Here is a 22,908-nt window from a genome sequence, read left to right on the forward strand (position 1 = left end):
ACTTGTCAGAACTATTACTGTATTTAACAAGTGCAATCAATTATATTACGATGTTTCCGAACTTCTTGGGGAATATTAAAAAAAAAAGGTGCTCTTCAAAAAACGAGTTTTCTCAAACGCACAATATATAACCATATTTCAAAATAACACACTCACACAAGCACAGAGAGATTTCGCTATTCAGGATAACTATAGTGCATAATAGAGAACACAGTGTCCTTTATTCCTTTTATTCGTGTCTGCTTGCTGTATTATGTGCCAGTGAAGAGCTTCCGACAATGAGATCAGCATTACTGAATGCCGAGGGAGGTTCTCGTCAAACAGCATGGGTGAGAAGTCTCAGACAAAGCAGCTAGGGGAAGGCACTGGTCTTACCAGGACATGTTGACGCGTCCTCGCCCGTTTTCCAGAGATTTTTTTGGTCGCGTCAACACGTCGTTGCCCGTGTTCGAAAGAATTTTTATGTGCAACGTCCCTTATGGGAGTTGCTTGCCCGGTTCAAAATATCCAGTAATTGTAGTGGCAAACGACCAGTGGAAAATTATTATAAATAAACTTTTGCATGAAAATATTATTCATTAGCTTCGAATGTAGAAGTTAGACAATTTTAACAGTAGATTAATTCAACATAGAACCCTCTATTCGACATTGACAGAAAGATACAGTCTCACCGGTTTGTGGTCATCAATAGTCAATCTTCTATGCTGATCGGACATACGACGTTGAAAGTCAATTCGGCGTAACGTATCCCCGTAAGTATCAGTGGAGGTCTCTCAGTTGTGAGCCGAATCGCTTCGATCAGTTCCAGGGGGCCTCTCGGTTGAGAATCGGATCTATTCCAGCAGTGGCCTTTCGGTTGAGGGCCGGACCACCTCGATCAGCTCCAGGGGCCTCTCGATTGAGGGCCGGACCACTTTGATCAGCTCCAGGGGGCCTCTCGGTTGAGGGTCGGATCTATTCCAGCAGGGGCTTCTCGGTTGAGAGCCGGATCTCCAAGATGTTACTTACTGCACGTAGCCTTGACAAGGCCAGCTGCTACGTTACTTTCCGTCTATCATCAGCAATGAAGTATTTCGACTATGAAGATAAATTAATGCTTTCGATTCCTAACCTGCCGGGAAACAAATTCAGATACTATAAACTATTTCATTTTAAATAACTATTAGCTTATCTTCCCAGCCTAAGGCCAAATGATACGGTGGCAAGACGGAGAACCGTCCAACTAGAGGGCTTCAGTTGAATGAACAAAACAAAGGATGAGCGCGCTGTGAGAGACAAAGAGGGAGGAATTTATACTCCCATTTCATAAAAATTTTAGGACATGTCCTCGCAAGGCCTTTTCGCCTCAACAAAAATATCTGATTTACATACTCATGCGTCACTAAATAATAAACATTACAAATAAAATATTACATCGGAAATCTGGCAACATGACACAATCCAGAGAGCTGATCAGACTCTCCCGACTAAGTAAACAATAACCAAACAAGACAAAAAGAAATGAAATGTTCCAACGGAGGTCTGCAGCCCCCTGCCGAAAACAAGTGAGTACAAATCTATGTTTTCCATAAAACGAGACTTGTAATAACTCCCCCGGGAGGTTCTTTAATAAAAATTAAAATATTTTACCGGACAAACCCTTAAGCCTCGCGCAAACTATACAGAATTTGAACCAGACCCCTCCACGAAAATAGCGACAACGTCGTCATGAGGGAAATTAATTTATATGGGACATCAGTAGCCCGACCTCTGGCCCGTTCTTGTTCGGCAGCCGAAAGACCCCACCCGCCGACTGCCAAACTAAGCGAACATTCTGGCCCTTACCGGTTTGTCAGTGGGTCAGCCAGTTGATAATTTCTAGATTTACCAGGTAAGGCCTCCGAAAAACCACTTGGCCCAGGGTCCCGTGATACTTTTACGATGACCCTGAGTTCATCGGCAGCTGCCTAAGAAGTTTAGCAGTTTTTTTCACCATATAATAGAACTACTTTGGAGCATAGGTTTTGTGCGCACATATCAATATTTTCAGCTCGCCATGATGCTCCTAGAAACCCTGATGCACACTTTTGGAAGCACTGTGGTACTGCTTTAAATTCTGCCTAAAAGTTACTTCGCAACACAATTAATGGCAAACAACTCAGATGTCGGTCTTCTCTTGAACTCTCTCGCATGCGTATATTGTATGATTTCATCATTTGCTATAGCTAGTCGGTAAAGATCGACATGATCAAAATTAAAAAAAAAGGATGATAATTTTTTTAAAAATTGTTTCACAGGAGAAAAAATGGCCCCGCCTTCCTTATTTCACACACTGTGGTGCGTGGCGCTGAAGTAGAGGCATTAGTAGCCTCTCTTAACTTCAGGAAATGACCCCCGGGTGGGATGGTTTAAAGACAGATGTAGATGGCTTTTTCTCATAACATGCTTGCCCAGTATGCAAGTGGGCCTGGGTTCGAGTCCCGGCAGCGATGTGATGACTTTTCTTTCCGAGTTCACCTCAGCATAATATCTGGAAAATAACTTTTTCCTTGATATCTCAAGCTGAGAAAAAGCCATCTATCTCTCTCTCTAAACCATCCCACCCAGGGGCCATTTCCTGAAGTTAAGAGAGGCTACTAATGCCTCTACTTCAGCGCCTCACGCCACAGTGCATGAAATAAGGAAGGCAGGGTCATGTCTCCAGTGGTGTAGATGGTAGCATGCTTGCCCGGCATGCAAGAGGGCCTGAGTTCGAGCCCTGGCAGAGATGTGATGACTTTTCTTTCTGAGTTCACATCAGCATAATATCAGGAAAACAACTGTTTCCTTGGTATCTTGAGCTGAGAAAAAGCCATCTATATCTCTTTCTAAAGTTCAAATATATGTCTGCCCAATATCTATTTACTTATTCTCTAAACTGATGTCACTACTACAGATTCTTTGCATTGTAGTGCAACCCAATCACCACACAGAGTTGATAGTTCTGTTTGGGGATACAATGTTAAGCAACATTCCAGCAATAATTTTAATTGCAGATACAGGGTATCTACAAATACCAAAAGCAAAATTCTGTGACTTTTTGGTGACCTTTTCTCATTAGCAGGACTCTTTCACCTGTCCCTCCCCAAAGGATGGGGCTGACAGAGCTGCAGCCCTAAGGCCCGGGACAATCACATCATTGTTTTTTCATGCTATAAATTTACTACAGAGGCGCCCTCCCCCCAGTGAAAACTCTGGCTTGTAGACCCGCCACAGATCTGTGGTGATGCTAGTGCTGGTGGATGTCTGGTTGTTATTTCAGAAACATACAGAGTCATGACTCCTTTTCTTTTTTAAGTTATTTAATAGAAGAGAGAGAGAGATTGTTACAACATGTTCGGTCAACAGTTGGAGCCAGACTGAACTCCAATACAAGAACACGCTAGATAATGCCTAGCTAGTGAGTGGCATAAAAACATAATAATAAAAAAAAAATTGTACAAGACAAGTAGCGCCACAGTACTCCCCGACGAGTCTGAAGGAAGGCATATGGCACAATGCAAAAAATAAATAAAAAAATGCCAATATAGGTACAAGGATATGACAATATAGTTACGGCAACTAATATAGCATTGAAATGTGCAAAAAAATATTTGTTCGAAAATTTAAAAAAATATGCAATACGGAAATTTTTTCAAAAGTAATGAAATATTCATATGCACAAATTAATAGTCGAGCAAAAAATAAATTACAAATGGTAAAAAAAATTAGTAAATGCATGTATATGCAAAATGATTACTAGAATAGATAATAGACGTATATACATATAAGAAAATTGAAAATGAAAATGTTGCAAAACATAATATTAATTTTCAAAAAAATGTTGCAAAAAACAATAATATTATTCATTTCAAAAAATATGCAAATAAGAATAATATCAAGGAATTCTTATACAAACCGTACGCCCTGATCGAGTTACATAAGGCTGTTTCGGTTCAGTGAACGATGATTGCTCATTAAAAGTGCAATCAAGCAAAAATGCTGGTTTCAATCTGTCTATTGAGATTTTCGTTAGTTTGCCTTTCATGTTCACTGTATATACTTTTGGAGATTGTTCAATCACTTCATATGGCCCCAAATATGGTTGTTGAAGGGGCTTTCGTACGGTGTCCAGCCGCACGAACACATGGGAAGAAACAGCAAGTTCTTTATGAACGAAAATGTTGTGAGTCCCATGCCTTGAAGTTTGGATCGGACGTAAAGTGTTTATGTGATCTCGTAGAGCACGTAGAAATTCTGGCTGTGTTGGCTGAGGATCGGAACTACGGAAGAATTCACCAGGTAGGCACAATGGTGATCCATAAACCATCTCAGCAGCAGAAGTGTTGATGTCCAGTTTGATGCTGGACCGGATGGACAGAAGTATGGTAGGTAACACTTCAGTCCAACATTCCGTGGCATGGCAGCGTATGGCACCTTTGAGCTGCCGGTGGAACCTTTCAACGATGCCATTGGAGGCCGGATGATACGCTGTCATCCGTGTTTTCTGCGTTGCAAGAAAACAAATCACCTTCGAATTGTCTCCCTTGATCGGTGGTAACCGATTCCGGAACTCCGAATCTGCTGATCCAGCCAGAGTAGAATGTCTCTACGACACAGTTTCTGCTTTTTGGTTTTGAATCGGGAAAGCCTCTACCCACCTGGTGTATCGATCCAAGCAGGTAAGGCAGTAGGTGAAACCCCGAGAATGAGGAAGAGGACCAACAATGTTGATGTTAATGTGCGAGAATCTGCATTGAGGCAAAGGGTATGCCCCGATGGAAGATCGAGTGTGACGATGCACTTTTGAGTGTTGGCACTCGATGCACGCCCTGGTTCATCGTGTGACATCCTTGCGTATTGAACTCCACACAAATCGTTGACGAATAAGGTCTACAGTTGATTTAACGCCTGGATGGGCGAGGTTATGAAGGACCGTAAACACATGATATTAGTGTTTTTCTGGTACATAGGGACGGATAATTCCAGTGGATAAATCACAAAAAAGTTCTGTACCCTGAGGACCGAATTTAATAGGTTTTATACTGAGCACCCCACCTGGTTGTCAGAGGGCCGTTAATTCGGCGTCTGTACTCTGTGAAGTAGCAATAGCTGCGTAATCAATCGAGTCAGGTAAATTAATTTCGGACAATCTGGAAAAAGCATCCGCTACAATATTTCGCTCACCCTGAATATAACGAATGTCCGTAGAAAATTGAGATATATATTCTAAGTGACGACGTTGTCTGGGAGAGCTGTTATCATTGACTTTGTGAAAAACATAAGTTAGAGGCCTACGATCACTGTAGATCGTGAATGGTCTGCCTTCTAACATGTGTCTGAAATGTTTAATAGAACTATAAACAGCAAGCAACTCGCGATCATAAGTACTATAGTTCTTTTCAGTTGTCGTTAACTTTCGAGAAAAAAATGAGAGTGGTTCAACGACACCATTGGAAGTTTGTTGTAAAACAGCTCCGAGAGCGAAATCTGATGCGTCGACTGTCAACGAAAGATGAGCACCGTGTTTAGGATGAGCCAAAAGCGGGGCGTTGGTAACAGCATGTTTACACGTTTCGAAAGCAGCAATAGTTTCCCCCGACCAAGCGATGAGAGATTTTTCTTTTTTCTTTTTTCCTTTGCACAAATCGTGTAAGGGAGCCTGGTCAGATGCTGCGTTCTTTAAGAAACGGTGGTAAAAGTTGAGAATTGCTAGAAATCTTTGTAGTTCATCAACCGTTTTTGGTTGCGGATAATTACGAAGAATGTCGACTTTTTCTGGCAAAGGAGAAATGCCATTGCTGTTAAAAAAAAATCCTAAGAACTCTCAGATTTCCCAAATATGCATTTATCAGGATTAAGAATTAAACCAAAACTGTTTAAACATTCAAAAACTAATTCTAGATCTTTAAGATGTTTTTTTTCTGTTGCTGATGCAACTAGTTCGTCATCTAAATATGCATAACAGTTCAAGTCCCTTAAGACAATATCTATGAACCGTTGAAATGATTGTGCCGCATTAGACAATCCAAAACACATATATAAGTACTCATAAAGTCCGAATGGGGTAATAATGGCAGTTTTTTCAACAGACTCAGAATCTAAAGGTATCTGATGATAAGCCTTAACCAAATCCAATTTAGAAATTTTTTTTTTTCCCTGCAGACTGTAACTGAAATCATGAACATGTGGTATAGGATATCTGTCTGGACACGTTATAGAAGTTTTTTGTAATCCCCGCATAAACGGTATTCTCCATTGCGTTTAGGAAAAATGTGTATCGGGCTTGCCCATGGACTTTTTGAAGGTCTCAGTATGCCATGATTCATTAGCGTTTGAACTTCACGCTTTGCAATAGCAAGTTTTTCTAGAGAAAGTCTGTGGGCTTTGGTAAAGACAGGAGAACCTTTAGTAGTAATGCAATGTGTAACGCAGTGTTTTTTAGAAGTAGCCCCAAGCATAGAAGGATTCGTTAGATTAGGAAATTTAGATAAAATTTTCAAGTAGGGCGAATCTTCACAAATGGTCTTTAAGCCAAATGTAGTGCAACTGGCATTGCTACATTTGATTGAAAGTGAAGTCAAACTGTCAATCAAACGAGACTTTTTTACGTCAACTAATTGACCATAATGTTCTAAGAAATCAGCACCTAATATTGGGTGATTAACATCAGCTATAACTAAGGACCATCTAAACAGTCAGCGTAATCCTAAATCCACTGATAAAGATTTGCAACCATACGTAAAAATTTTAGTATCATTAGCTGCGTATAGCGAAAACTTTGTATCTGCTGCTTTATGTACCTGTGTATCTCGTGGGAAAACCGAAATGCTAGCGCCTGTGTCCACTAAAAAACCAGTACCAGATTTTCGATCATGAACAAAAAGACGAACTAAACACCGGCCATCACCTGTTGTCGCCAAAACAGATGGGCCAGTTAGTTTTCTGACCAATCACAGGGTTTAATGCATTTTGATGCTTTTCTACCGAATTTGAAATGATACCAACAATAAGGTTTACGTTTGGGTGTACCATCACCACTAGACCGAGAATTTGAACTAGCTCTTCCCTTGCTAAAATTTTTCACTCTATAGCGGGATAATCGGTCAACAGCAACAGTCAAAGTCGAAATTTGACGCTGAAGTGATTGCAAGCTGATGGTTTTGTTACAGCTGACCTCAGAAATAGTCGGTGTGTGCCCAGTGACTTCGGTAATTTTATCTGTCATTTCTGCTAAATCCGACAATGTATCCTTACTAACAGAAAGTATCTGCTGCTGTGTATGGATAGGCAAACGTTGTAACCAAAGGGTTTTAAGCACTTCATCTGAAATTTTCTTGCCAGCTAATGTATGCATCTCATGCAACAACTGAGAAGGTCGCTTATCCCCAAGAGTGAGCTCTTGGAGTAGAACTCGTAAGCTGGAAGTTTCCGACAGTGAAAACTGTTGACAAATGCGTGTTTTTAACTGGTTGTAAGAATCATCTGTAACAGGAGCTCTGATCAAATCGCTAACATATGATAACACTTCAACATCGAGAGCTGTCACAACACAGTGAAATTGCATTTTAGGATCAGTAATTCCGGCAATTTTAAAGTTCGATTCAATCTGAAGAAATCAATGATCGACATCAGATTTCCAAATCGAAGGCACGCGAAAGGAAACACGCGAAAGTTCTAATCCAGAAGACATACCTGTTTCTTCAGTAGTGTTCGGCATATCCAAAAAGGGTTCAGCACAATCCAGGAAGAGAACTTAGGAGATTCCCCCTCAATCAGTCAGCAACGCACCACACACAGGGAAAAAAAAGAAGGCAGCAAGTCACATATTACGAAGCTAGAAAGATTACTTATTTATGTCTTCGCGTTCGTGGATGTGCAACGTATGTCTTTATCTGCCAATGAACAAAACAGTTTCGAACAACTATTTATTTCTATTATTACAAATTAAAACATTAGTTAAGACATCAATTCAAGGGCAAACCCTTCACTAGTAGGAAAATCGCAAAGTATACTTATAGTGAAACGACTAGGGCAGAGGTGACACTCAGCTATGGTCTTCAAGAAACGATGCTCGACCACAGATGTCAGTAGAATCACACAGACTTCGGCGACGAACCCAAGGCGTCGACGAGGTGGCGGAATCGGATCACGGACGTCGACAGAACCACACTTTGTCTTCACCCATCAAGCAGTAGAAGTCAGATGACGGATATCGTGACGAACCCAGGGCGTAGTAGATGAGGCGATATTATATCACGAACACCGGTAGAACCACACAAGGTATTCAGTGATCAAGTGATGGAGTCCAGTTAACGGATATCTCGACGAACCCAGGGCATTGACGAAGAGGCGTCATTAGATCGTGGACATCGGTGTGCTACATGTGGATTTCGACGTTCAAGCGGTGGAGTCCGATGGTGGACGTCGTGACGAAAGGGTAGCATCAGATTGCAGCGTCATACGAGGAAACTATCAGATCACTGCTATTGACCATGCCAGCCAACGCCAGATCGCAGTCGGCAAGATCTACAGAGGCATTAAGATCGAGAACGGACACCAGCAGACATCCCTGAACGGCATTCTTGGAGAGCAACTGACGGGAACTTGCGTGACGGGAACATCGGACCAGCCGAGTTGTTCAGATGATTAGCGATTCTAGCGCTATGAGACTGAAGGCCGATTTCAAGCACGGACGTGATTATATATAGCTCCCAAATCACTAAGCATGCAAATGAGGAGTAACACACATGCGCCCCCATCGACATCGGCGTTCCAAGCGGCAAGTTCGGAAACTAGTTTCCCTTTCTTCCTAAAACAGTTCGTGACACATCGGCACCGAAAACGTCCGTAAGTAACAAGTTTGTTTAGTCGACAGGAAATAATTATAAACATAAAGTATATAATAGACATAACACAAACTCAATAATAAAACATAACACATGCACTACCATAACATCAGGGGCAAAGGTCAGGCGAGCGTCAACAAGGCTATGTTACAGATGTCAAACATCGGCTTTTATGCGGGTCACCAGTACTATGGTGATGCTAGTGCTGGTGGATGTCTGGTTGTTATTTCGGAAACATACGGAGTCATGACTCCTTTTCTTTTTTAAGTTGTTTAATAGAAGAGAGAGAGATTTTTACGACATGTTCCGACATGTTCGGTCAACAGTTGGAGCCAGACTGAACTCCAATACAAGAACATGCTAGATAATGCCTAGCTAGTGAGTGGCATAAAAACATAATAATAAAAAAAAAATTGTACAAGACAAGTAGCGCCACAGATCCAACAGCCCTGCTCTACGATGTGGGGGGGGGGACGATCATGTCCTTTAGATGAAAAACCAATATTGTTCCCAAGAGGACTTCCTACTGCCGTGGTCTATTACAGTCCCCCTCCTCCTCTAGGAATTATCATGTGATCCTGTGAACACTGCTTTAGGGAGAATATTGCAGATGTTGAAAGGTCCGGACAAAGAAAGAAAATTATTTTTTGTTCATCTGGTCCAAATAGCTTTTTTTGCCCCATCCCATATAATGTCTGCCTCATTGTAGGGTGGCTACATATTGGCATTGCTGTCTTCTGTTGCTACTCACCCATCCATCCCTTCGGGGCAAAAGAAAGAATGAATAGAACCTAAAAGAGAAGAAATATTGAATGCCATAGCTTCTGCAAATCCTAGATTTCAAGGGGAAAAATCGAAAAAGAGATCCCTAGAGAATCAAAAAGATCTGTGACTTTCACTCAAATTTTGTGACTTTTTCAGGACTTCCATGACCTTTTTATCATTCCATGACTTTTTCTCATTCTGTGAGCCCCCCATTGTCAAAGGTGAAGTCGACAGATCTAATTTACAGGGGTTGGCCAAAATAATATGAACACCTGTGAAATGTTGAAGATGTTGTTTACCTTGATTTCCAGAAGGCATTCGATCAACATGGTTAAATCTTAAAGCGTTTACATGAGATTGGGAGCAACTTGCTAAATTGGATAGAATCATGGTTAAGAGATAGGTCGAAACGAGTTATGGTGACCGGGGAATTCTCTGGTTGGACAAGCGTCACAAGTGGAGTTCCTCAAGGAAGTGTCCTTGGCCCCATACTTTTTTCACTTTTTATCGATAAACTTGATCAGGGTATCGATGGGATTACTAGCAAATTCGCAGATGATGTGAAGCTAATGGGGGTAATCGGGAATCAAAGCGATAGGGAGTTGCTTCAGACCAACTTAAACAGGATTGCAGCATGGGCAAATGAGTGGAGCATGACGTTTAGTGTTGATAAGTGCATGGTCGCTCATTTTGGTACGAACAACCCATGGTTCTCTTACGAGTTGAATGGTGTCACTATCCCGGATGCAACTAGGGTCACCGATTTTGGAATTCTCATTGACGAGCAGCTTAGGTTTTCTGAACATTGTTCAGCGGTGATCAAAAAAGCAAATAGAATGCTTGGTCTCATTTTCAAAAAAGTCTCTTCGTGTTCTCCTAAAGTCATTCTTCCGCTTTTTCGAGGCTTAGTTCGACCTGGACTGGAGTATGCTGTAAGGTTTTGGAGACCATACCTGCAGAGGGACATAGACTTGGTTGAAGGGGTGCAGAGAAGAGCTACACGTGTCCTTATTGGCACACGGGGCTTGAGTTATGAAGAGAGACTTCATTTTTTCAATATTTTTACATTGGATGAACACGTGTGTCGAGGAGATATGATCAAAGCTTTCAAAATTTTCAATGGGATGAATAGGATGGACTACGAACTTTTAGTACACCCCCAATCGACTGCTTTTACAAGGGGACACCAGTATCAATTGGTAAGTGAAAATGTGAGGTTATGGTGTCACAGGAAATTTTCCTCTAATAGGGTTGTTAATAAATGGAATAGGTCACCCCCGGAGGTAGTAAATTGTAACACAATGGACACGTTCAAAAAGAAATACGATAAACATGTTGGGATAAATCGAGTTGTTAAGGTAATTTTCATTTCAATAGTTCAACAAACATTCATGGTGAAGATATTTTTCAACAAACTTGAAGGTTGTGTCCTCTGGCCACCTCACCATCCAATATTTCCGCGGAATTCTAGCGAAACTCCAGGAGACGACGGAGCACGAACAGGTTCAAGTTGAGATCAAAATAAACCCCTTCGTGAGAGAGCAAAAAGACCCCTTTAGATCACGCCCACTGGCACATGCGCATAGGTCTACTTGACTGGAAAAAATAGAAAAGTTTGTATTAACTTACCAACTAAAGCCGTGTAAAGGGCCCTTATCGTCTGCATACATCATATCGTATTTGGCAACTAAAAATTAAGTTACCAACTAAAGCACTTGCCTCGTGTAAACGGCCTTAAGACAACCATAAGTATTCTTTATTGGCATTGTATAATATTTTATCACGTGTATATATTGTTTATAATTTTCATTAATTGCATTTTTAATTGGGTTGCTGTATTTTTGAAATATATGACATCCATATTTTTTATAGGCATCTTTTTCTCAGTCACATCGTTGGGCATTTTGCCTGTTGTGGTGTTGTATTTGTATCAGATGTTATCTGGGATGCTGTTATCTTGTGCTTTCTCTGGCCACAATCCGCTTCAAAACCCTTCTGTCTCTATCAGTCATCTTCGACTTTCGGATACTGTTATGCTTGGTAGATGATGTCTTTCCCTGTTTGATATAGGCTGTCATTACTATCGACACAGTACTTCTCCTGACACCAACAAGGATGGCTGTTTTCATCACTGTGGCCCCGGCAAGACAGGCTCCAACAATCATGCCTTTTTCGAAATCTGTGAGGTCAGCCATAACGAAGTTTTAACGCCCCAATATACATCACATCTGAACGCTATCACTGCTACGACTAGACTGATGTGTGCAAATTATCGCCCACTAAGCGGGATTCTTCCACACTAGAGGGTGGCCGTATACGAGAGGTTCTCTTGAGTGTTGTTTTTTGCACAGGTGTTCACATTATTTTGTCCAACCCCTGTATATATGCATATATGAATTCATATCATCGTTGTGCCCCCCCCACTTCCAAGTCTATTTCCACCTACGCTCTGATGAAAGAGAGCACAAACTCTGATATCGTGGTCTCAGAGGACCGAAAAATTCCAATTCAATTCATGAAAGTGAAAGGACGGTCAATTTCCAGCAATCGACAATGTAGGGTATTTTTTCCCTGGAACATGTTAAATGCCTGCTTGTCATGTGATGTTACATGACCAACATTGATTGGACATTGAGAGCAATTATGTGTTACTGAGGGTGCGAATCTTGAAATTTTTGGTGAACTCGCTTGAATACACTGATGATCACTCGAGGGAAATTCACCTAACATTTTTCTTTCAATATTAAATAGAAAAAAAAGGCAGTTAAATGCCAATACTTTTCTTCGAGACATTCGTCCGAGAAGGATCCATGAAGATCTTCCCCTTTATGTGGTTCATGACCGGAGTCCTCTCAGACAAAATCAGGAACAAAAAAGGTGACAACAGGACATTTAAAAGTTGCTAAACCTTCAATTACTAGACGTTTTCACTTAAACTCAAACACTAAATGTTAGGAAAATGATCATTTCTATACATTGAGTTGGTGTAATTATTGTAGATTACAAAAATGTGTTGCTATAATAGTTTTTCATTGCATATTGGCACTTCAAGCACCTTAAACTTTGATGATCGACTAATTGACTGATTGTTGACTGAGATACGGTACCAGGCCGCAGCCACCATGGTGGTCAAGTAGTCATAGCGACGGACTCACATCGCGAGGACCCGGGTTCGAACCCCAACATCGCCTTGTTGGTGATCGGCTGAAGTTGGTTTTTCTGTGATTCCCAACTTCGAGGTGCGAATGTGAGCCAATCTCCCAGTTAAAAAGTCTCACCACAGAGAGCAACAAGCCTACAACAAAACAATTATCAAATCATTACACTTCATCCATAGTTAGAAAAAAATTGATAGCAAATGGCAGCACTACACATAACAAGTATTATACAGAAACAAACTTCACGTCAGGTTCACTACACATACACACACATCCCAACATGTACCAATTCGTTAGAAGTTCTGCAGAGGAATATGGACGAGGTGCATGTCTGGTTCAGTAGTGGGCTGCAACCAGGAGATTGGTCAGCCGGGGCAAGCATGTATTTAGCTGACCCCTTTCAGTGTTGAGGGAAAGGTTTAAGTGTGAAATTTATGCCCCCTCTGGTCCGGCGACAACACCAGAACTTCCAAGTTCCTCCCTAGTTGTGGCTCTGCCTAGAATTAGTTTAGAAAAAACACCTTCAAAGCACTAAACAGGCAATCAGCAGCAATGTTGACAGCTTGCTGCAACACCCTTGACAAAGTTTGGCGATGTCCCTGAGAGCCGTGACACATAGTTTGAGAAACCCTCATGCACAGTATTTCGGTTTGTTTTTTAAAGACAACTTTTAAAGAGTTGAACTCGATGTATTATCTTCTTTGCTTAGATATATCGAAAACAAAACAAAAAAAAATACTTTTTTCAAAAAAGTGAAAAGATACATTTTTTCTTTTAAATCCTCAGGAGAATAATATAACAATACACAAGATTTAAGCAATGGTGATGTAATGTGAATTGCAGTTATTTAAAAGTAATTTATAACATGATTTTGAAAAATTTAATGTGGTGGGTAATTTTTCTGAATTTTCTCAAGAAGAATTATACAACAAACAAAATGCAATTGAAACCATTGAATTTTTGTGATATTTTATTTGAGGTCCATGGAGCGGGGGCTCATTTTCAAAGAACTTTCAATTGTATGATTTTCACCTTTATACAAAGTTTTGATACAACTTCTTGAATGTCGTTTAAACGAGGTTCCATTTATGGTAAGAAATATGTAAAATGGGAGAAATATTACCTCAGGCAAGTTAGAAAGTAGAGCTTTTTCTTTTTTCTGTCTTAGGATTGCTATTTAGGATTTGCTATTCAGAAAAGCGATAAGAATCTGACACTATGAATCTCAATTGGGGATACCAAAAAAGAGAGGTGGGTGGGGGGCACAGAATGGAAAGTAACAATTTAAAAGTTCAGAATCTTTGACAGAAGACCCTCATAAAATCAGCACGTAGGTCTTGAAAGTTTCGAGAATAACAATTGCCAGGAAGTCTTCTTGACTGTTATTGTCTGAAGGACTTGTGTGTGGGAATAGGAAGAAAGAAAAGAGTAAAAATGAATACAGTGATGTCTTCTACTGGTTGATTATCTCAATATATTCTCTAAATGTTTTTAGAGTACATGTGTGTGTGTTCCCAACAAGTAATGAGAAAATTGTTGAAGCTACCAGGGTTCTGGGATTTTTGGGGTTTCATTCCTTTTGATTCCGCAGAACCCCAAATAAGCTCTCACAGAACCCTACGGTTCCACGAAACCCCACGGTTGGAAAACCCTGCACTAGAGGAAAATGGTTGGTCCCATGGAGGTCTGGATCAATGGACCAGGACCAGTTGGGTAAGAGTGAAGGTGAACATAAGGATAAATCTATTTCAGTGAGACTTGTTCAGGGCATGGAAATGACTGAAACTGCCATCACTCATGATGGCGAGATCCGTGTTGCCTAACAGACGTTTCCCCACAAGGGGAGTTGCTGCTAGAACCCCATATCATGTTATGTGCATTGAAGTCTCCAAGAAAAAAAAAGTGGAGGTAACTGATCAATCAGATCTTCAAGATCTCTCTGTAAGATGTTGTCAAACACAAAAAAATTGTTTGGTTTAATTGCAGACTTTCTGTATTCACTGACTCCCAGAATATAAATCCCCCTCCTGTGAATACCTTATATATAGGCTGATTACATTGCTAATTAGAGATTTTTGTCTCAGTTTTTTATTAATGATTCTATTTGAAATCTTATGTAGTAAAACTATTCTCATTTGAACTGTAATTAAATATTTACATTAATAGGCAATCAACTATTTTTCAATGTTTTAACTCCATCATGAGTCTCATTGAGACTTGACAAGTTTTGATTCTAATCCTTCTTACCTTATATGGGTCCTTTACTGATAATTCTACATTTCCAATATTAGCAGAGAGAAATAAACATTGAGATAAACTTTGGGAATGACTTTTGACTTCTCCTGATTCCAAGTTGACAGCATATATTGTTCCGGTTACTCTTTCCAATGCTAGAGAAACAAAAACAAAAAATTAAACATTTATGCACCAACAGTTCATTAACGTAAAATGAAAATTTAAATCAGTTATATTCAACCAAGACATATGAGTTTATCATATGTATTTTTGGTGCAAAATAATTCAGATTGAAAAAGTGAAACAGTGCAATTGCAGAACCATAAAAATACAAATGTTTGAAATTACAGCATAAAGGGCAAATTTGGATAAATATCCATATATATAAAATATAAAAAGTGGAAAAATATTTTTTAACCCTCTTGGGCACAATACAAATTCTAACCAATTCTGGCGGAACACATCTGTGAAATAAAAATTAAATTTTTGCTTAGAGTTACGGAAAAAAGCATATCAAACTGAACTCTTCACTCAATCAAGGTTATGCTTGCATTTTTATTTAACTTTTTATTTAAAAAAAATATTTCATTGCAACTTACAATAGCAAAACCTCATCTTTTATCTTTTATTTTTAACTAACCAGATCGAACCCACAAATGTATCCTATCTAAACTAACTGGAATTATCAGCAAGCTTAAGAATAAAAAGGCTCATAATTGACAGGATTTTATATTTCTATTAAAAACCCTCCAGTTAATATTATCATCTCTTAAATATCTTTGTTTAATAATATGCTTAAATTTCATTTCTTCCCTACATACTGGAAACACTAAATTGTAAAAGCAATTCATAAACCTGGATCTGATACCAGATTCCTGTGTTACTAAACTATTACTCAACACAAAACAATTACTAATCATTAGTTGAATTCATTGTTAGCTACTGGCCCGAAAGTGCAGAGATATTTTTTAAATACTTGTAGCTTTATATAAGAATGTATTTAATTACATTTTCTAGTGACATTCAGAAGATGTACAGGCAAATATTAATATCAATTGAAGATCAAGCTTATCAGCATATTCTATGGCGGTGTAATCCAAGTAGCGAGATCAAAGAATATAAGTTACAAACTGTAACATATGTGATGGCTTCATCTTCATTTCTGGCAAAAAGATATTTGACGGAGATCACACTGAATGCTAAGGGAAATCATACAGATGCTGCACGACTGAAAATGATTTGTACGTGGATGACCTATTGAGCAGAGCAAACACCTTGGATCAAGCTCAATAATTATATACGCAAATTATTTATTTATTAAAACATGGATTTTTTTAAAGAAAATTGGGTTATCGAATTGTGAAGAATTATTGGAGAATATGTTGAAAAATCCAAGGATTCTACAAGAATTGAAATTAAATCTCAGCGAAATAAAGTGTTAGGTTTATTTTGGAACTCTAAAATGGAACAATTTGTTTTTAAAGAAAAATTATAGAAATAAAAAGCCTAACTAAAAGAGAAATGATTTTACAATCTACTTGTATTTTTGATACGCTAGGACTTTCATCGCCAATTATTGTGAAGATAAAATATTCTTTACCAAACACTGGTTATGTGGGCTCTGCTCATTGGAGTTGATTGGGATATTTAATTGTCATCAAAATCCAATAAGAATGTTATGAATTTCTAGATAAATTTAAAAAAAACCAATCATTTCAAAATGCTATGTTGTCAATTTTTCGAATTGTGCTGTATCATTACATTTTTTTTTGTGATGCCTCTGTTGCAACATATACTGGTGCAATTTATGTTCATAAGAAAAATCAAGAAACAATTGATGCAAATCTTGTGGTAGCAAAGAGGAAAGTTGCTCCAATCAAACAAATCTCTATACTGAATTGGAACTTTGCAGTGCTGTTTTGCTTCCTATCATGCTGGTGAAGAAAAGACTTCAGAATATAGCATATTTGCGTGGTTTAACTCAAAGGTAATTCTTACTTGGCTATAGAATCATCCTTATAAATATAAAACATCAGTTGCCGACAGAATAACTGAAATAAATAGTACAGGGTGGGCAAAAAGTTTGATCATTTGATCATTTTTGTCGCACCACTGTCATTTTCTGCGCGCAAGGGCTAATTAGACAGGGACATACAATTTATTGCCGATTCCGAATGGCAGGCTTGTTTTTTATACTCATCGAGAGGTTGGTGCATTAACCCCTTGATGGGGACTCCCTGCTGTAGCAATTTTTCTGCAGTCATATCGCCGTTTCTGTTGCACCCCTACATCAGGAAAGTTTTCTGACAAGGACGAACCGGGTATCAAACTCGCAATGCCTCTAAACATCCTTTGGTACTTTAGGTGAGTATCTTATTGACCTGGGCTACCGCACCTGGCAAAAAGTCCATAGAAACTTTAAAAATTCATACAAACTGGAAAAATAACCAAAATAAAAATGGTTTGCAGGGTTAGCATCAGGTCACTGGAATGTTTTTAAGACGGGAAAAAAACCTAAAAAAACAGCCAATAGGTGGCACTGACATACACAAGTCAAAGAAAAGATATGCAAATAATAAACAGAATGTCTCCAAATCGTTTATTACAGCAGTATGTGTTCCACATGACCACCACCATAGGGATAAAACATTGCAGGCGAGTCACAAATCCAGCAACGGCAGAGTGCAGCAGGTCCACATACACGGTTTACAACAGTTAACTGGTTGTGGAGTAATAGCGCAAGTTCTTATAATTGTTTAATTTGTATATTTCCATGGAAGTCGCTCATACCAGCGCCATTTATCTGCTGTTTTTTTAGGTTTTTTCTGTCTTAAAAATATTCCCATGACCTAGTGATGCTAACTCTGCAAACCGTTTTTTATTTTTGTTTTTTTCCAGTTTTTATTCACTTTTAAACTTTCTATGGACTTTTTGCACATCCTGTATTATTTCAGCCTCATTTTGGAACTAGATTCAGTCGAAGGAGAATCCAGTGAGCATTAACTCATTTGGAATAACGCCTGATTAACTACATTAAGAACATACTTTCTTGGGCCAAAAAGAATAGAGTAGCTTTAGCCAAGATGGGCTTTTCCATCAAGTATCTGGTAACTCATATTGAGAAATTTCTGAAGAAAATCTGAAGTATGCAAATATTTTCAGTTTAACTCCAGTGAATGAAACCTTTGACTATTTATTTAAACATTCATCATTAACAAAAATTCTTCAAATCTTGGCTTATTGCTATCAATTTAATTAGAACCAAAATGAATACCACAGTTTGCTTGAATCCGGAAAAAAATTGATGGATCCATGAAGCAACTACCATTCCACATCTACAGAGTGGTAGGGAGTGTTTTCCTTACATTTGAAGAAATGATAACTAATGGCTCAAATCGAGACCATTCTGAACTCTCATCAACTTATATCAACAGCAAATGATGATCCCTCAAATCTCGATATATTAACACCTTTACACTTTCTTTCAGGTGAGGTTCTCATTAGCATCCCAGACCCTAATCAAAATTTCTCTCACAATTCAATGTTTAGATAAACTCTGGTTCAGAAACTGGGAAGAGACTTTTGAAAATAATGGGTACATGACTATCTTGATTCACTTCAAGTTCGCACCAAATGAACAGTTCCCAAGAGAAACCTACAGATCAAAGATGTGGTCATAATCAAGGAAGATTCCCCTCCTGGGAACCTGGCCGATAGAACATGTGATCAAAGTTTAACCTTGGAGTGATGATGGACACATTCGTGTGGCGACTATCAAGGCATCATCCAGATATATGAACTATATGCAAATCAAGATTTCTCTTGATCAGGGATGGGGGGTATGTTCAAGAATGTTAATTTTGTGGAGTATGGCGTATGTGTGACATGCAATGTGATGTGTCATGTGATCGTCTGATATTAGAGTTGATATGTTTTGGCCTTAAGGTATGTTTTGTTCATGCTAAGTAAAGCTGATTTTCTTTCAAATGTGTTTTTGTGAGTCTATCTCGACTACTACCATTGCAATATCATCTCTCTCATGTTAGAAGCCATGAATGTGCAAATTTTCACTTTATTTCTTCATCCGCTGGTTGGATACCTTATTTTGCTTAAGTTTTTCCTGAAATACGAATGTGTATCCCTATTGAAACATGGGCAGAGTAAACCTTTAAACGTCATATTCCGCATTCTTTTTTTCCCCAAGGACATTGCACATTCATGCTTCTAGCATGATGGAGGACAATATGCTTTTCACACAAGATTGATGTTGATAGAGACTGATTGTCATTTGACATATTCTGTGGTTGACTAGTTGCTCTGAACAGTTCTTTCTTCTTCTTTAGATGGCATGATTTTCCCGGTGGTCAACATTTGATTTTTTGTAGCAGAAATCTCTTCTCCCTGCCCCATGATTCATGTAAACTAATACACTAAGTTTCATCAAAATCTGATGAGTAAAGAGGCTGTATTGGTCAGTTTATTTATAACACCTAGTGCTGCCATATTAGAATAATGGAAGAGTAGAAATATGCATTGCAAGTAAAAAAAAATAAGTAGATGGTATATATTCAGATTTAAAAGGAGTGTAAACAGCCCCTAATATAAAAATTACTGCTTGATATAATTATAATGGCCTTCAATTTTAGTTAAAAAATGTGAGGCTTTTTTTTTTTTATCATTTTTGTCGCACCACTGTCATTTTCTGTGCACGAGGGCTAATTAGACCGGGACCTACAATTTATTGCCGATTCCGAATGGCAGGCTTGTCTTTTATACTCATCGAGAGGTTGGTGTGCTAACCCCTCGATGGGGACTCCCTGGGGTAGGCTTTTTTTTCTGCCTTTTTGAAAATAATACCTTTTTGTTTGCCTTTTTTTTCTTTCTTTTGAATTTCTCTTTTTTTTTTTGCGATTCATTTTTTCGAGAACGCCAATAAATGAAACATTTTTTATTGTATTAAATATATTGGACTTGTATAATGGCAAGTCCAAACTATTATAGTTGATATGCATATCCCAAAAAAGTGTACAAGTAGGTGGGGAATATACTTTCAATAGCCTTAGAAAGTGTTAAAACAAAGGACAAATGCTATGGAACAAACGAAAACAAAGCAATTTTTTGGCCTAAAAATGGCTACTTTAACAAGGAATGTTCATTCGTGGACACCCCCCCCCCCCATTTCCATATACCGCATCATATTTTGTTATGACATCACAAAAACGTTTTAAGAATTAAAACATTACAAAAACGATAATCCAACAAGAATATCTTTCTTCCTTCCAATTCCCCAGTATGATTCCATTTATGGCGAATATTTGCATGAGAAAAAATAATATGCTCTTTATTGCAAGAAGAAACAAGAAAAAAATAATCTGATGATTAAAAGATGACAAAATCCTAACAGTACCTTCATGACAATTGATGGACCTTTTGGCATGTAGTTTTATCGGTATGTTAACTTGAGGTACAGGTGAGTTGGCATTCTGCCCGATCAAGGCACACTCAATGCATTGTTGGTTCAAAACATGTAAATACAAAAGAGGACCAGAATCTGAGACTTTCTGGCTATCAACATGGAAAGAGAATTTTGGTTCCTGTTCATTGTGCTGAAAGGAAGAATATACATTTTTGAGCAATGTTTTAGAAATGTGAAACACAGATAACTGTTTTACTATATGAAAATCTCATTCAATTGCTTTTAATATTTTCATGAATACACCTCATTCACACATTCAATTGAAACCCAGGAATGCCATGAGACAATATTTATTTCAGAGCAATACCCCAAGTTGCGTGACAGATGGGACCTATGCAAATCATGTAATTTGGGATAAAATTTTGTGAACAAATGCACATAAATAGAAAGGACCAAAATTAAAAATAAATATACTTTTTTTTTCACTATGGATGTACCACTACGGTACTTTTTTATGACTTCATAGAATTTAACGTGCATTGTGACTGCAATCCAGTCCATAAAAATGCTGTATAACCTAAAACTGTGCAAATTAAAAAAAGAAATAAAAAATTTAAATAACGTGATCATCATGTATTCCCAAGAGATCTTTACGATCTGTCCAGGGAATTTGTTAGTAGACATCCATGGCCAAACCGGGATTTGAACCCAGACCTGCACAGTCAGTAGCTAGCTCCTTAACCACTGGACTGCCAGGCTGCGAATATTTAATCTTGGTCCATTAGATAAAATAGACTACTTGTGTTTAGAAGCAATAAAAAAACCTTTCACCCATGGGTTGAAGTTAATTGAGAGCTGCACACCAGGCAGATAGATTGCCATCACATTAAACAATTTCTTTAAATCAAGGCAAAGTTTTCAGCTCTATCTTTCAGCTTCAGCCACTCAAATCTCAGAGTAGTTCGATTAAATGTGATGTTATTGATCGAAAAAAAAACAATTCTTACTTCATACCACTTAATAACCCCTCTACCATCTCAGTAATCATCTTGTTGTTAGACCACTGGAAGAATATATATGTATAAAATTGTCAACATTTAACCCAGGTGTCTTGTGCTTGTGGTCCAATACACATTCAGATACCAAATGACTAAACAACAAATAATGATTTGTGAAAAAAAAAAGATGGACAATTTTCGTTAAATTTCATTAATATTTAATCAAACAAAAAATAATCCAATTCAAAACAAATATCAAATTATTTAAATAACTATCGATGCAAATATTCAATATACATATTCAAAGAAGAAACAATATACATATTCAAAGAAGAAACAATATACATATTCAAAGAAGAAACAATATACATATTCAAAGAAGAAACAATATACATATTCAAAGAAGAAACAATATACATATTCAAAGAAGAAACAATATACATATTCAAAGAAGAAACAATATACATATTCAAAATTAAGGTGTAATAAATCCGAAATGTGATGTTGGAATTTATTGATGTAAAAAAAGGAGGGAAAATTCTCATTAAATACTAAAATAACAGGGTTCCCTATCACCCTAAATAATTCCCTTCAATTTTATCTGTTTGCCATATCTCCGCAATTTTAATGAAAGTATTGTAAGAATTTCTTTCCTACCTTTTTTTATCCATCCTCATCTGCCATGGATGACCCCAACGTCTGATGGGAAAAATGCAATGCAAGGAAACCAGAGATCGAACTGCCTTTCACTAAACCATTTTAAGACGAGAACCGCAACACTTTCAGTATACCTAGAACTGCGGACTGGGTCAAATTGGCCCAAACTATGAAGAAAAAGGGTTCCAAAGCAAAAAACTGGAATTTATTTTTGATGTTCCTAGATTTTTCCCCATAACTCATTCAATGTTTGTTTAATTGAATATTTATAACGGAAAACTATATTTGTTTTTGAATATAAAATGGTCTTAGAAATTAATTAAAAAATTATGTAATTCAGTAAAAATAAGATTTAATATACATTTACACTGGTGAGTACAAAAACTTTTTTCAGTGATATCATATGACAAAGATATAAAATAAATACATCAAATTAAGTACGAGAAAGTCTATAATATGATTCTGTCAAATAAGCATTGATTTGTTACTGATAAGTGGAATTTATGATGTGTAGTTTGGAGCAGTTTTTTTTTTCATTATTCTTGCATATTCACTGCATGTTGAAGTTATTTTTTTCTTTCGTACCGAGCACAACTCCGGTCTATCACCATTTATGGGCGATTTACTACCTAGTGAGTTGTGCCAGAGGTGTAACTGTGTGTGTACCTAACAGTCTGAGTGCATATGTAGTGTTGTTTGATTTTTGCAGTGCTGCCATCTATATATATCCAGGAGAGGAAGTGAGCGATGTGTTATGATCGAATTACATTTGTGTGTAGGTCTGTTGCTCTCTGTGGCAAGACTTTTTTAACGGGGAGATCGGCTCGTATTCA

The 22,908-nt window shown here is 38.1% G+C and overlaps 1 protein-coding gene across 2 annotated transcripts in view; it reads right to left on the reverse strand.

Annotated features, from left to right (window-relative positions):
- The window catches only part of LOC149074672 (uncharacterized), a 363,805-nt gene that overhangs the window by 121,906 nt on the left and 218,991 nt on the right, over positions 1–22,908 (reverse strand). For both annotated transcript variants that reach the window (XM_089247127.1, XM_089247128.1), the window contains exons 16-17: positions 20,412–20,610; positions 15,017–15,159 (exon numbers count right to left, since the gene is read on the reverse strand). In XM_089247127.1, coding sequence (XP_089103253.1) covers positions 15,017–15,159; positions 20,412–20,610 — 342 coding nt within the window. The remainder of the gene's footprint in view (positions 1–15,016; positions 15,160–20,411; positions 20,611–22,908) is intronic.

The sequence above is a fragment of the Pholcus phalangioides genome, unplaced genomic scaffold, assembly GCF_987345545.1.
Source record: "Pholcus phalangioides strain wild (caught in Gottingen) unplaced genomic scaffold, Ppha-v1.0 ptg000017l_1, whole genome shotgun sequence".
In the NCBI taxonomy this organism is placed as follows: Eukaryota; Metazoa; Arthropoda; class Arachnida; order Araneae; family Pholcidae; genus Pholcus; species Pholcus phalangioides.